This window comes from Sinohyriopsis cumingii, chromosome 17 (assembly GCF_028554795.1).
Source record: "Sinohyriopsis cumingii isolate HCF-2022 chromosome 17, ASM2855479v2, whole genome shotgun sequence".
In the NCBI taxonomy this organism is placed as follows: Eukaryota; Metazoa; Mollusca; class Bivalvia; order Unionida; family Unionidae; genus Sinohyriopsis; species Sinohyriopsis cumingii.
In genome coordinates, this window is record NC_142977.1 from 97,784,412 (window position 1) to 97,798,173 (window position 13,762).

The window sequence follows — 13,762 nt, forward strand, 5'->3', positions numbered from 1 at the left end:
ATTAAAATCAATTCCTCTGTATCTTCAGAACATTAACTATGCTTTTACATTACAGAAAAATGCCATGGACTATTAAAAATTCTTGTGAACATAACATGTTATTTTAGGTCACAGGCAACTAATTATTGCTATGGATGTTGTTGTTTGGGGTTTAACGCCACTTTTCAGTGCATGATAGGTTACACATGGCAGCCAGTTTAAGTGATGGAGGAAGAACCCAGGAAAACCTCAGGATGCGATCGAAATCAGAGTCATGGGGGTGGGTGGTCTGAAAGGTCATCAAAATACATTGTTTCTTTACCTTTTCTAAATAGTTTCATTTACCTGAGGGCCAGGATGTCCTGCTGATGGTCAATTTTGGGTTGCAGCAAAATAAGGATGGGAACCACTGGTCTATGGGAATTGAATTAGTTCTCTGTGCTCAGCTCTCTGAGGATTTAAGACTTGTTACCAAAGAGAAAAACTTTATGAGAAAACTAACATTTTCAAATCACAATGATGTTGTTCAAAGGAGTACAAGGAAGGTGGGGTATAAGCAGATTAAATGGAGAATTCTCCTGCATTGGAAAGTAATCCCCCTGCAATGGAAATTGTATTGGAGAAATCCTTTTGTACTGTAGATTGGAAAGCAATTATCTCGCAATGGAGAGAAATCTTCCTACACTGGAGAGCCTGCCAGTAGCTTCTCATGGGTCGGTGGTTCTTCCCGGGGTTTTCTAGGGTTCTTCCTCCACCAATTATACTGGCTGCCATGTATAGCCTATCTTGTGCTGAAAAATAGCATTAAACCCTACAACAACAACATTGGAGAGCAATCTTGCCACACTGGAGTACACTCCTACTGCAGTGGACAGCAATCCTGCTACATTGGAATGTAATCCTACTGTACTGGAGAGCAATCATACTACACTGGAGTGCAATCCTGCTGCACTGGACAACAATCCTCGTACACACTGGAAACCCAAATCTCCTGCATATACCCTATGTCTTATAACATGTATGATTGAGATATCTAATTTTCACATAGTAGTTACCTTTCTGTGTGACAAAAGACATCTGTAGAGAGAGATAAGTTCTCCAGCATTGTTTCTGAAGTAAACTTTTGGCATTTTCCTTGCAGCTTCCTCAACTCTACTGGTGCTACTTTCCGAGTCACTATCTGTACTACTGTAACCAGAGATCTGCAGATGGGGTGGAATCCTAAACTGCTTTTTCCTGGACTTTGGTTCCTGTGCTCCATCTGTATCAGTGTCTGATAAACTTTCCAAGTCTGAGTCAGATCCTGAGAGACTTGATATGTTACCTACACAAGGAAATAATGGGTTAAAGATAAACGTTTTCTCCAGGTGAGAGCCTGTGGTCTTGCCAATAAAAAAATGTTGCAAATGTACAAAAAGTTACCAGTTATCCATATTATTTATAAATCAGTTATCCATATCATTGATAAATCAATTATCCATGTTATTGACAAATCGAATATCCATATTATTGATAAATTAATTATCCACATTATTGATAAAACAATAATCCATATTATTGATAAAGCAATCATACATATTATTATCAGTTATCCATATTATTTATAAATCAGTTCTCCATATAATTGATAAATCAATTAACCATGTTAGTGATAAATCTATTATCCATATTATTGATAAATCAACTGTCCATATTACTGATAAATCAATTATCCATATTACTGATAAATCAATTATCCATATTAGTGATAAATCAATTCTCATATTATCGATAAATTAATTATCCATATCACTGATAAATCAATTCCCATATTATCAATAAATTAATTATCCATATTATTTATAAATTATCCAAATTGCTGATAAATCAATTAATTATCCATATTATTGATAAATTAATTATCCATATTATTGATAAAACAATAATCCATATTATTGATAAATCAATTATCCATATTATTGATAAATCAATTCCCATATTATTGATAAATTAATTATCCACATTATAGATAAATTAATTATCCATATTACTGATAAATCAATTCCCATATTATCAATAAATTAATTATCCATATTATTTATAATATTAATTATCCAAATTGCTGATGAATCAATTATCCATATTACTGATAAATTAATTATCCATATTATTGATAAAACAATAATCCATATTATTGATAAAGTTCATACATATTATTGATCAATTAATTATACATATTATTAATAAATCAATTCCCATATTATCAATAAATTAATTATCCATATAATAGATAAATTAATTATCCATATTATTGAAAAATCTTGCAAATCAAAGATTTCACACAAGGCAGCACATCATATAATATTGGGAATGATGATTCCCATGTCAACTTAACCCAATATTTTATGCAGTAAAACAAAAATCCCAGTTTTGAGATCATTTTTCCTGAATCATTCTTGCTAAGCTAGAAGGTCACAACTGGAATCAGCAACCCTGTAGGCATCAATATGTCAGAAGGTGAAAAATGTGTCACACCATGACATATTGCCTAGCATTGATGACAAAGTCTTTGAAGCTTCGTTATAAGATTGAATGTCAAACTCATGCATATCACTTAGCACTGACAACATCTTCCAAGCTATGTGATACACAGAATGTCAAACTTATGCTTACCTCACACAATGACATATCACCTAGCACTGACAAAGTCTTCCAAGCTATGTGATACACAGAATGTGAACTCGTGCTATCTCACACAAAGCATATCACCTAGCAATAACAAAATCTTTGAAGCTGTTTGACAGAAATAATCTCAAACTCATCTTTATCTTACTTTATGACATATCACCTCCATTTTGCTCATATGGCCTTTCATCCTTATTTAATAAATCATTTTTTCCATTCCAGCTAAGCAGAAGGGTCAAAGGTCAGTCTTGCAGTGGATTTTATTTCTAAAGTCAAAATTGTCAATTTCTAATTTCTGTGGAGAAATTAGCATTTAATATATATATATATATATATATATATATATATATATATATATATATATATATATATATATATATATTCATTCTCAAATCTATTGTTACTCAAAGGACTTTCATCAAATCAAGCAAATCTTGAATTGAAGAAAACTGATATTAGGAACAAAATTGGCAAATTCAACAGTAGCCATTTTCAATAAAATATATTGATCTCTAGATGTAGGAAAGAATATTAAGTTATTATTAATATTTAAATCTAAGAGAATTATGATGTATTTCCAATTAAAAAACTTTTTTGTCAACTTCAAAATGGTGCTAGGTACAGCTCTGATTCCTTGTTGAATTTAAAGAGTGGACTGCAATTTGGAAGGGACTGGAAAAGCTAGATTTCTCTATAAAAAAGGTGACATGGAAAAAATATTAACAGCAAGAGAAAAATACACACAATGTAGTTTGTACTGACAAATAATACCTGCTATCAATTCAAACTCATCTACTGTGACAGAGTTATCCCCCTTGATCCTCTGTTTAAGGTTATACCTGTGCCAGTCAGACCGATAGTGATCTTTCTGAAAAATAAAATATAACCAGATTCGAAATGAGAGGAAATAATAACAATTCAAAATAATCCATCATTTTCATTTTCAACATAATTAAGCTTTGAAAACTGGTCAGTTACTGTGAGCAATAAAGCTCCAAGCCATGGGGCTTGGACAGTGCAGCTCAAACATGCATGTTTTGCACCTCTGCCATCCTGGTTTAGGTGAAATTCATATGAATCACTGAAGTATTGCTAAGAAAAGAAAGTGATATAGTACACTTTCTGCACTGAGTAATCAAAGAAATACAAAAGTGCATGATGTACTTCATTATGGTTCATTGATAAGTGTAAAACTTTCATAATTTGTCACATGAATAATGATGACCCTTAACTCACTGGAACCAAGAGATGCCATCAACCTGTGGCATGCTGCTGTACCATAAAACAGAAGGCAACAGACTAGGCACTATAGATCTAGATCTGATGATGATGAATCAGAGACAAGACTTATTATCTAAAAGAGATGATAAATCAGAAGGCCAGAGACTAGGCCTTATTGACCTAGATCTTCAGATGATGAATCAGAAGGCCAGAGACCTTATGATCTAGATTTGATGATGAATCAGAAGGCCAGAGACAAGGCCTTATGGATCCAGATCTTCAGATGATGAATCATTAGGCCAGAGACTAGGCCTTATGGATCCTGATCTGATGATGAATAAGAAAGCCTTAGACTAGGCTTTATGGATCTAGATCTTCAGATAATGAATCAGAAAGCCTGAGACTAGGCCTTATGGATCTAGATCTTTGGATGAATCAGAAAGCCAGAGACTAGGCCTTATGAATCTAGATCTTCAGATGAATCAGAAAGCCTGAGACTAGGCCTTATGGATCTAGATCTTCAGATGATGAATCAGAAGGCCAGAGACTATGCATTATGGATCTAGATCTTCAGATGAATCAGAAGCCAGAGACTAGGCCTTATGGATCTAGATCTTCAGATGAATCAGAAATCCTGAGACTAGGCCTTATGGATCTAGATCTTCAGATGATAAATCAGAAGGCCAGAGATTAGGCATTATGGATCTAGATCTGATGATGAATCAGAAAACAGATGCATACAATGAATGTGAACTTTCAACTTTCAGTGAGTCATGTTTTGAGAAATATAGTTGTTATTGATTGAGGTGATGTAAATGAATAATAAATGTTGAATTAGAAACTGAATTGACTTCTGTTTGATTTTCTTTAGTGACCATGTGTGTTAGTGAAAAAAACACTAACTTCAAGCCTTGGTTAAAGGCAATGTAAAAGAAAGTATGGTGAAGTCCTCTACCTGTTCCTTTTTTGAAGTGAATTCTGTACTGCAGAAATTGCAAGACATCCTGTCTGAAACTGTCAGATCACCAATGTCTGGAATGGATGTGTCTGTGAAAAATATAAAAGAAGCATATGAACAATCTACATTCTCAACTGAAAAATTAATACAACTTAAAACATGGAGACTTTTTACTTGTACTGTTCATATTCAAAGACTAACAATGAGTTAGGTATCTCATTCCAAGAATAAAATAATATAATACTTGAGTCATACATCTCTAATACTGTCTATTTTTTAGCTGAGAGGTTTCAACAAACAAAGCTATTTAGAAACAATATCAATTTTTAATAACAAAATGCCAGCATATTTATTTTCACTAAGATGTTGAAAAATAAGATTATACAGTGTTTTCTTGAACAGTTAAAAAAAATTATTACAATAATCAAAAACTAACTACAACAGACTACATTACTGTCTACAATAGTCTGTAAAAAATTAGTACAACAGACAGCACAAATGGCTACACAAGACAGCAAAAATGACTATATTACACAGCAAAAATGACTACATTACACAGTAAAAATTACTACAATACACCTATAGACATCACCTAATTTTAAAGAAACAAGCAGCAGAAAATAATAACTGGCAATAAATTTTGTTAGAATATTAAGTTTATTACATTATTTAACCCCTCCTGCACATCATACATAAGACAGTTCCTGTTTTGTAAATAATGTATCGTCCTTAATAGAAGACAGAGTTATTGATTTAAATTTGATTCCCTGTGTGTGAGTAGAGTTGCTGATTTAAATAGGATTTGATATGTGAGTTCTTGTTTTAAACATTATTCAATGTGTGTGAGTAGTTATTGATTTATACACGGCTCCATCTGTGTGAGTAGGGTTATTGATTTAAACAAGTTTCCATGTATGTGCGTACAGCTATTGATTTAAACATGATTCCATTTGAGTTGGGTTATTGATTTAAACAAGTTTCCATGCATGTGAGTAGAGCTATTGATTTAAACATGATTCCATATGTGTGAGTAGATACTGATTTAAACAAGTTTCCATGTGTGTGAGTAGAGCTATCGATTTAAACATGGCTCCATGTGTGAGTAGAGTTATTGATTTAAACATGATTCCATTTTTGTGAGTGCAGTTATTGATTTAAATATGGTTCCATGTTTGTGAGTAGAGCTATTGATTTAGACATGATTCCACATGTGTGAGTAGTTATTGATTTAAACATGGTTCCAGGTGTGTGAGTGTGTGAGTTATTCATTTAAACATGATTCCATTTGTGTGAGTACAGTTACTGATTTAGACATGATTCCATAAGTATCAGTAGTTATTGGCTGAAACATAACTCCATGTGTGTGATTAGTTATTGATTTAAACATAGTTCCATTCATGTGAGTAGAGTTATTGATTTAAATATGATCTGAGTAGAGTTATTGATTTAAACATGATTCCATGTGTGTGATTAGTTATTGATTTAAACATGATTCCATGTGTGTGAGTAGAGTTACATGTATTGATTTAAATATGATTCCATGTCTGTGAGTAGAGTTATTGATATAAATATTATTCCATGTGTGTGAGAAAAAATTTGTAGCTGCTGTTCAAATCTGTCCAATATATAACAACAGTTTAACTGTTTTACCTGGTCCAATAGAATTTTCTTCGGAAGATGCAGCAGACACTTGTTCATCCAGGTTAAGGTTAAAAGTGGCTATGGTTAGACCACTCAACTTTTCTTTAGCTGCCTCTGTGTTGTAGAGTAAACAAAAGGAGTATTTCTTTGCCTGTCCCTTTGGTACCCTTTTAGGGCAAGTCACAGAACTTGTTGATGTTGCCATCATCCAGAGGAACAGTCTGGAATCTACTAAAAACAAAGTTGTTCATTTAAACATTGTTTGGATTCATAATGTACAAGTCTTGAACAATCGTTAACACTAAAACCAGTCTTTCTGAATGGTCTGATTTGTTTATGTACTCGACTCTGCATTGACTGATCAACAGTATCACTCACTTTGCATTGGCTGTACATGCATACATACCGTCTAAACTTGCTTGTAAGGTCCAAGTGCGAACAACATAGAGCCTGATCTGCCATCACATAATGTGCCAGCAGATCAAGGTCTCTGTTATTTGTTCAAATGATCACTCTAACAAACGGCACAGACCCAGATCTACCTGCATATTATTCAACAACAGATCTAGGTTTGTGAAGTTTGCAGTAGGACTAGACTTATAAGTGAGTACATACAGTCCATGCAATACATATCATGGTCTGTATGACTGTCTGAAAAGTCAGCATGCACAAAAATGTAGCAATATCTTAAATGTTTCTTTACTTGGAAATTCACATAAAATAAACTTTGAAACTTTAACTTGCTGAGGAATTGTGTCAAAAAATGAGACTAAAATACATAAGTCATCAGAAACAACTTATGGTTTCATATTCTGTTTTTATATATTATCAAAAAATATAAAACATATATCTCTATTAGCACCACTGATTATAATTAATCCTTTACTTGAAATTAAATTTAAAAAATGGTTCTCATGCAAACACAATTGTCCAATATCACCTTATTTACATTTGTTTGATGATACTCATGATAACTGGAGCATGACCTTTTTGATTACTAATTAATAAACATGAATGCAATGAAAGAAAAGAGAACTGGATCATATAGATATTGGGTCAAAGATATTTGCATCATCTGCAGTTCTTTCTTTATCCCTGCCCTTTAATTTCAAAAGTAAAGAGCCTATTACTGCATAGTACCGGTAAATGGTATTATTTATATAAAAAATGCCAAAATAAACTCTGTGTGTATGTGATTTGGACTTTTAACATAGCTTTAACAATTATTCAGTCATATCGCTACAACATCTGCAGTGTGATAGTTTATAATGATATCTAGCACTGGGACATCATGCTGCAGACATGTAGCATGATGTCCCACACAGTCACATTATCCTGACAACAGGCTGACCGGTCCTAACACTAACCTCTTAATGCTGAGCATCTAGTGAGGCAGCTGTTGGTACCATTTTTACAAGTCTTTGGTATGACTTGGCCGGGATTTGATCCAGCGACCTCCCGCATCCGAGGCAGATGCTTTAACCGCTAGGCCACCAGAGCGGTTTGCCAAAATAAACCGACATTTTCACTTGACGAAAGTGAAAGCATTTATAATTAAATAAATAAATAAATAAATAATGACAGTATGATGACCTAAAAAATTGATATTTTTTTAATACAAGAATAATTTAATGAAGGACTCCAGTTCGAGTTTTAAAATATAAGATTTTCCTGCATTTGGTTAAATATTGGCACATTATACATGTATTAGAAACAAGCACAAATCTAGCAATCTTGAATCCCTGAATAGAGTCTGCTCAAAAGTGAAAGAAAGTTTAACATACTATATGGTTCATAAACTTCATATTGTGACCAAATTTTGGTGTCTGAAATTTAAAGCTGTATTCTTTAAATATTACCTTCTGAACACCTAAAGGTTTAACTACTTATTTCAAATTTACATTACACACATCACGAGGTTGTATTTTGAACCCTATCATGTTTTCCCTTTTTATTAATGATTTGATTATACAGCATAAGCTTGAATGCAACAGAGGAACATTTATCTCAGAAGACATTGATGATGTTTTTGCAATTCTTTACACTGTTGGTGTTGCTAATGGTGCTGATACAGTAAAGCTCCTTCAGAACCTAAAAAATGTTTTTCAAAATGCTTTTGTGATAAAACTTGCAAGATGGTCGACCTTGATAAAACTAAAATCATTGTTTTCAGAAATGGGGGACATGTCAAGCAAAAGGAAGTATGTTTTTTCAAAGAAAGACATACTGAATATATGCCTTACTACAAGTATATGGGTATATTTTCACCCCTGAGTTGGTTTGGACAAAAGCTAAGCAGACACTAGTTTCTTCAAGGTTTCTGAATTATCAGAAATTACTTTGCTCTTTTAGTGCTCAGGATGCTTTTAAAAAATGTGACTCTTTGATAAAACCAATTGCTTGATAAGGGTCAGAAATTTGGGGATATAAATTCAGTAGAGATATTAAAATTGTGCAAGACAACTTTTGCAAACAGTATTTAGGTGTTACTAAAACTAACAATAATGTAATAGTCTTTGGGGAGTGCGGAATAACCCACATTGTAATTCATATTGATGTGCCTATAGTCTTTTGTTGAATTACATAAATATAATTCCAGGTTCGAATATGCTATAAATTCCAATGAATGTCTCTATCCAAGAATTTTATCAGAGCAATTTTTTTATTTCCAGAGAAAATAATCACTTGAATTTAATAATTTGAAGAAATAAAATTCAGCCCAACTGAACACAACATAATATACAATTTCAAGGTGTTAGGTCTTAATGCAACTGATAAAATCCCATCAGTTACATTATTTATATATATATATATATATATATATATATATATATATATATATATATATATATATATACACACACACTTGACTTCAGGTCACAATTAGCATTTTCTATATAAAAAAATTACCTAATGAAAAATAACCTTCTAGAATGATCATGTTTACAAAACAATAACCTGGATTATGTATAATTCACTTAGGAAATTCCAAAACCTAGACCCAAATAAACACATTTACTTCTCTTATTAATAATAATGATTTTAAACTCATACATATAGAGAATAATTTAGCTATGTATTAACTGCTCACAATAAATAAAACTCAAAAAAGTCAATTTGAGTCAAGCAGAAATTGACTCAATTTTGGACAAGGTCAAGTCCAACATACAATGTTACATTACAGTAGCATGTCATGAAATAAAATAAAACTAACTAACACATAAATCAAATTAAATATACATAACAGACTAAATAAATCAACCTTAATCAATAAAATATTATTATTATTTATTAGTTTTCTTGTGCAGTAAAATTATTTGTATAATATCGCCAAACACTATTCTGGATAAACAAAACAAATTTAAGAAGGTGAATATAGTTCATATTTTTTAAAAATTCACAATTCATTAAAAAAATTGACCTACAAAAGAGTATTTAAAAATAGTTATTCATTCATTACCAAATGCAATTATTTCATTTGTTATGTATATTTAATTTGTATTTGGGGCTGGCTTTTCTACATGATTATATGTTATTTATATCTTAATTGTGTGACTGATCTTAGTAACTGAGTTTTGGGCCTACCTGACTAATGTTTTTTTAGTTTGTAAACAACAGATTCTATAGCTAATATTTATCTTTCATTTTATCTTAAGAGCATTAGTTACTGGAGGCAAACAGAGTTTTTTAATATAGAAATTATGAATGTTCTAGATGCAAGTTGTTTACAAATGTGATGGGAAAATAACCCTCATCCTGGTTCTGTTATTGTGTCTTAGCTTTTTATATAAATTGTGTTTCCTTCAAAATTACTCATTTCTATCTCAGCAAAGTGGAATCAGTCTTATTGTTCTGTTCAGATATAATTTGAGATGATTTATTTAAATTATTCACTGTAATTACAAAGTGCTCAGTATTTTCAGACTGAATCACTAATTTGGGATTATTGTGTATTCATTCAAGGTCATTTTGGCTTATATCATTGTGATACATCAAGACTGTTGGCACATTAGCACACTTGATAATAATGGCACATAAGAATATTCAAACATGGAATTCATTCAGAACACCAATCTGAAATCTATACATTTGGAATTGTGATAAAACTTTTAGGACATCTAGGATCTGAATATATTCAAAAAATAATTTGTTTAAAGTAGGAAAATCTTATTATCTATCGGTGAACAAATCATATAGAAAGGCTGAACCTCACAGTAGTGGAGTGACCAAAACTTTCAACGTGGATACTCCAGCATGTTCTGATAAAAATTTGTATTACCCATTATTCTTGCTAGCACATAGACAATCATTTCTGTCACTAAATAACAAACTTGGGAAACAACTTATAACATTCGCATATGTTATCAATGCTTTTCTCTCTTTTTACTAACTGATCTACTGATAGAAACGAATGCCCTAAGCTTTGATCCTGTACCATATTTGATGCAAATATTTAGGATTTTAAGAAACATAAAGTTTTAGAAAGATGCGGCTTACCCGAAAGCGTGCGAATAGTTTCACGTTTTCACTAAAGTGACGGCTGAAATGAAAGAGTAGTGTATTCATAACAAATACATGTCGCATAGTTGTGCAATTACTGCACCACGGGCGCTGCCATCTTGACTTTGCCGTGTGTCCATATTATCCTATCAAGGAGCAAATTATCTATGTTTCTGAAATCACAGCAATTTTAACCCGCCTTCTGAAATCGATAGCATTTTATTTCATGTACCATATTAATCCTCAATATTTCGAATATATCTGTAGATTTAAATGATATTAAGTGATTGCGACTACCGTAAATTACGTTATTCATTTCCATGAGGAACATTAACATACGATTTCATAATGAGAGAGATATTTAAGAAATGATGGATACGTTACTTCTTACCAGACTTGGTGAATTCATACATACTGTACCACTAACAAAAAGCCATTGTCGTCAAATTCAAAGAATTATCAGAAGGTGATGTTCTCAAGGCCTATTCAATGCGAAATCTCAATTTCTAACTTGTAAAAAACAATTATCAAATGTTCCTTAAAATACGGATCTTCGGATCTTTCTTGTGTACATTACTACACGTCTCTCTTTTCTCACAGTTGCCCAGCTGTCTTCAAATATAATATATAATTTTTACCTACAGATCTGAGCAAGAATATATTTTCAGGCTATTTGAGGGTCAGACACATTTTCTCAAAAAATTCTTGGCCACCCACCAAATTAAGTTGTTGGTCTCTTAATAGCAAAAGGGGATGATTTTTCAGAGTTTGATAATAAATATGAATTTAATGTTTTCTGCAGAATGCAAAATTGAACTCTTCGTTATATCTTTTCAAATAATCTCACAAAACACATCAAAATACATGCCTTCCTCCATCTGTGATATTGATCAAAGGTCTTTTTTTTGCAAAGTTTTTACCTCTTGGTTATTTCAAGCTGAAATTTGCATATTTCTTTCAGATGGTTACATATAAAAGATACTGTATAAGAATAAATAAACTTGTTCAATGTTCCAGGTACTGCTGAAGCCTTTTTATCAAATGCCCCACTAACACATTTGCATGAAATAATATATTCCCGAGTCATACACAAATTGAAGTCCTATTTTGCGCTTACAGTTTAATATTTTGTGCATAATTTGTGTTTGCAGAATTCAAATATGTACCCATCTTTATTATATCTTTTCAACATAAATTCACAGAAAGCATTCAAATATGTGCACCATCCAACATTTCTAATATCGGTCATTGGTCAACTTTTGCAAATTCTTTACCTTATTTTATTTCGTTATGAAATTTGCATATTTCTTACACATGGTTATATTGAATTGTTTTGTGAACATTCAGTTTCAACAATAGAATCTTTTTTGTTTCAGGTACTTCTGAAGCCCTTTTTCCAAGCCCATCCCCTATTATTTTTCCATGAAATACCATAATGATGAGTCATACACAAGTTACAATTATATATTACTCTTAAAAAAATAGTGTATATTGATTACAGTGTTCTTGTACACACACACATATATATATAAATGTGTATATATATATACATACATACACACACATATATATATATATATATATATATATATATATATATATATATATATATATATATATATATATACACACACATTGATATGAAATCATAATTTAGTAAACCACAATTGCCATTTTAGAATATAGTTTTGATATGATATTCCTCATTCAGCTTTTCATATTGCACAGGTTTCAATTTATTTATCATAACAGTGAATCTGCATTTCTGTGGTATAAGTTGCGGATATTGCAACTTACATTTTTTTATCCCAAATTTGAGATCTTTTCTTAATAATTCTGACTAATTTTGAGCAATATTATACCATTCCTGGAGTAATGTTAAATTGTCAAATGGGATGGGGAACTTGCACTATTGATATAATTGGATTCCATGGTATAAATGTCCGCTTTTTCATAAGTGAAGTTTTGTTGTGTTTTTTAACTCAACTTTATACTGTATTCTTGCTGTTGTTTACATTCTTATGAACCAATGTGCTGGGAAGAGTTACTGTTCTTGCTGGCATGGGTTACCTTTGTAAAAGATGTAATTTGGGGTTTTACACAAATATTCTCATGCATTGTAGCATTATCTTTATAAAATTATCTCCAAAGTATTTAAAAAGTAGTCATAGGACAGCATATTTATTTGTTTAATTAGTTTACTGCATTTTTAAATGTTATTTATTTCCACCAGATATGTTGTACAAAAGACCCAATGTCACCTACACTAAATATAGACAGTTGACCTTTCACCCATGAATACCTTCAACTGTATGTCAGCTCTTTATGTATGAAAGTGTGCATAATGTACCTCACTCAGCTTGCAGTTAATTTTATCGAATGATCAAATTGGGTCCCTTCTGTATTCATTTGTCGAATTGAAACTTTCTTTAAAAGTTAAGAGAACTGAATAGACTCTGCTCGGTGTTACAAATATTCACTGTCTGTAAAGTTCTTCCTCACTTGAATACTGTCTGTGGAAGCCATAACAGTGGACTGCCTTAAAGGCAAGTATTTTTATTGAGATATTGTATGCATGATTATTTTTAAATAATGAAATGAGGGGATCCTTATAAAAATGCTTGCCCTATATTGAGATATTTTATAGGGAGGGTGTACTGTATGTCTATCACTTGGATGTATGGGGCTGAGTAGTCTAAAGCGCTTTCCTTTACCAATCACTGCTATCTCACCTCTGTTTATGTGGGTTCAAGTCTTGGCTTGGCCATTGTGGGTATGTGAAAAAGCTACCAGTAATTT

General features: G+C 31.9%; 2 protein-coding genes across 3 annotated transcripts in view; one reads left to right on the forward strand and one right to left on the reverse strand.

Moving 5' to 3' along the window:
* The window catches only part of LOC149779507 (tRNA endonuclease ANKZF1-like), a 38,923-nt gene extending 27,811 nt beyond the window's left edge, over window positions 1-11,112 (reverse strand). The window contains exons 1-5 of one of the 2 annotated variants that reach the window (XM_089940207.1): window positions 10,961-11,112; window positions 6,473-6,691; window positions 4,820-4,911; window positions 3,415-3,511; window positions 1,035-1,303 (exon numbers count right to left, since the gene is read on the reverse strand). In XM_089940207.1, coding sequence (XP_089796333.1) covers window positions 1,035-1,303; window positions 3,415-3,511; window positions 4,820-4,911; window positions 6,473-6,671 — 657 coding nt within the window. In that variant the 5' untranslated portion in view covers window positions 6,672-6,691; window positions 10,961-11,112. Of the gene's footprint in view, window positions 1-1,034; window positions 1,304-3,414; window positions 3,512-4,819; window positions 4,912-6,472; window positions 6,695-10,960 lie in introns of both variants that reach the window. The other variant, XM_089940208.1, reaches the window with a different exon arrangement.
* Window positions 11,113-11,265: 153 nt separating this feature from the next.
* The window catches only part of LOC149779508 (isopentenyl-diphosphate Delta-isomerase 1-like), a 33,059-nt gene continuing 30,562 nt past the window's right edge, over window positions 11,266-13,762 (forward strand). Inside the window, exon 1 of the mRNA XM_089940219.1 lies at window positions 11,266-11,429. Within this exon, the coding sequence (XP_089796345.1) occupies window positions 11,332-11,429 (98 nt within the window). The 5' untranslated portion in view covers window positions 11,266-11,331. The remainder of the gene's footprint in view (window positions 11,430-13,762) is intronic.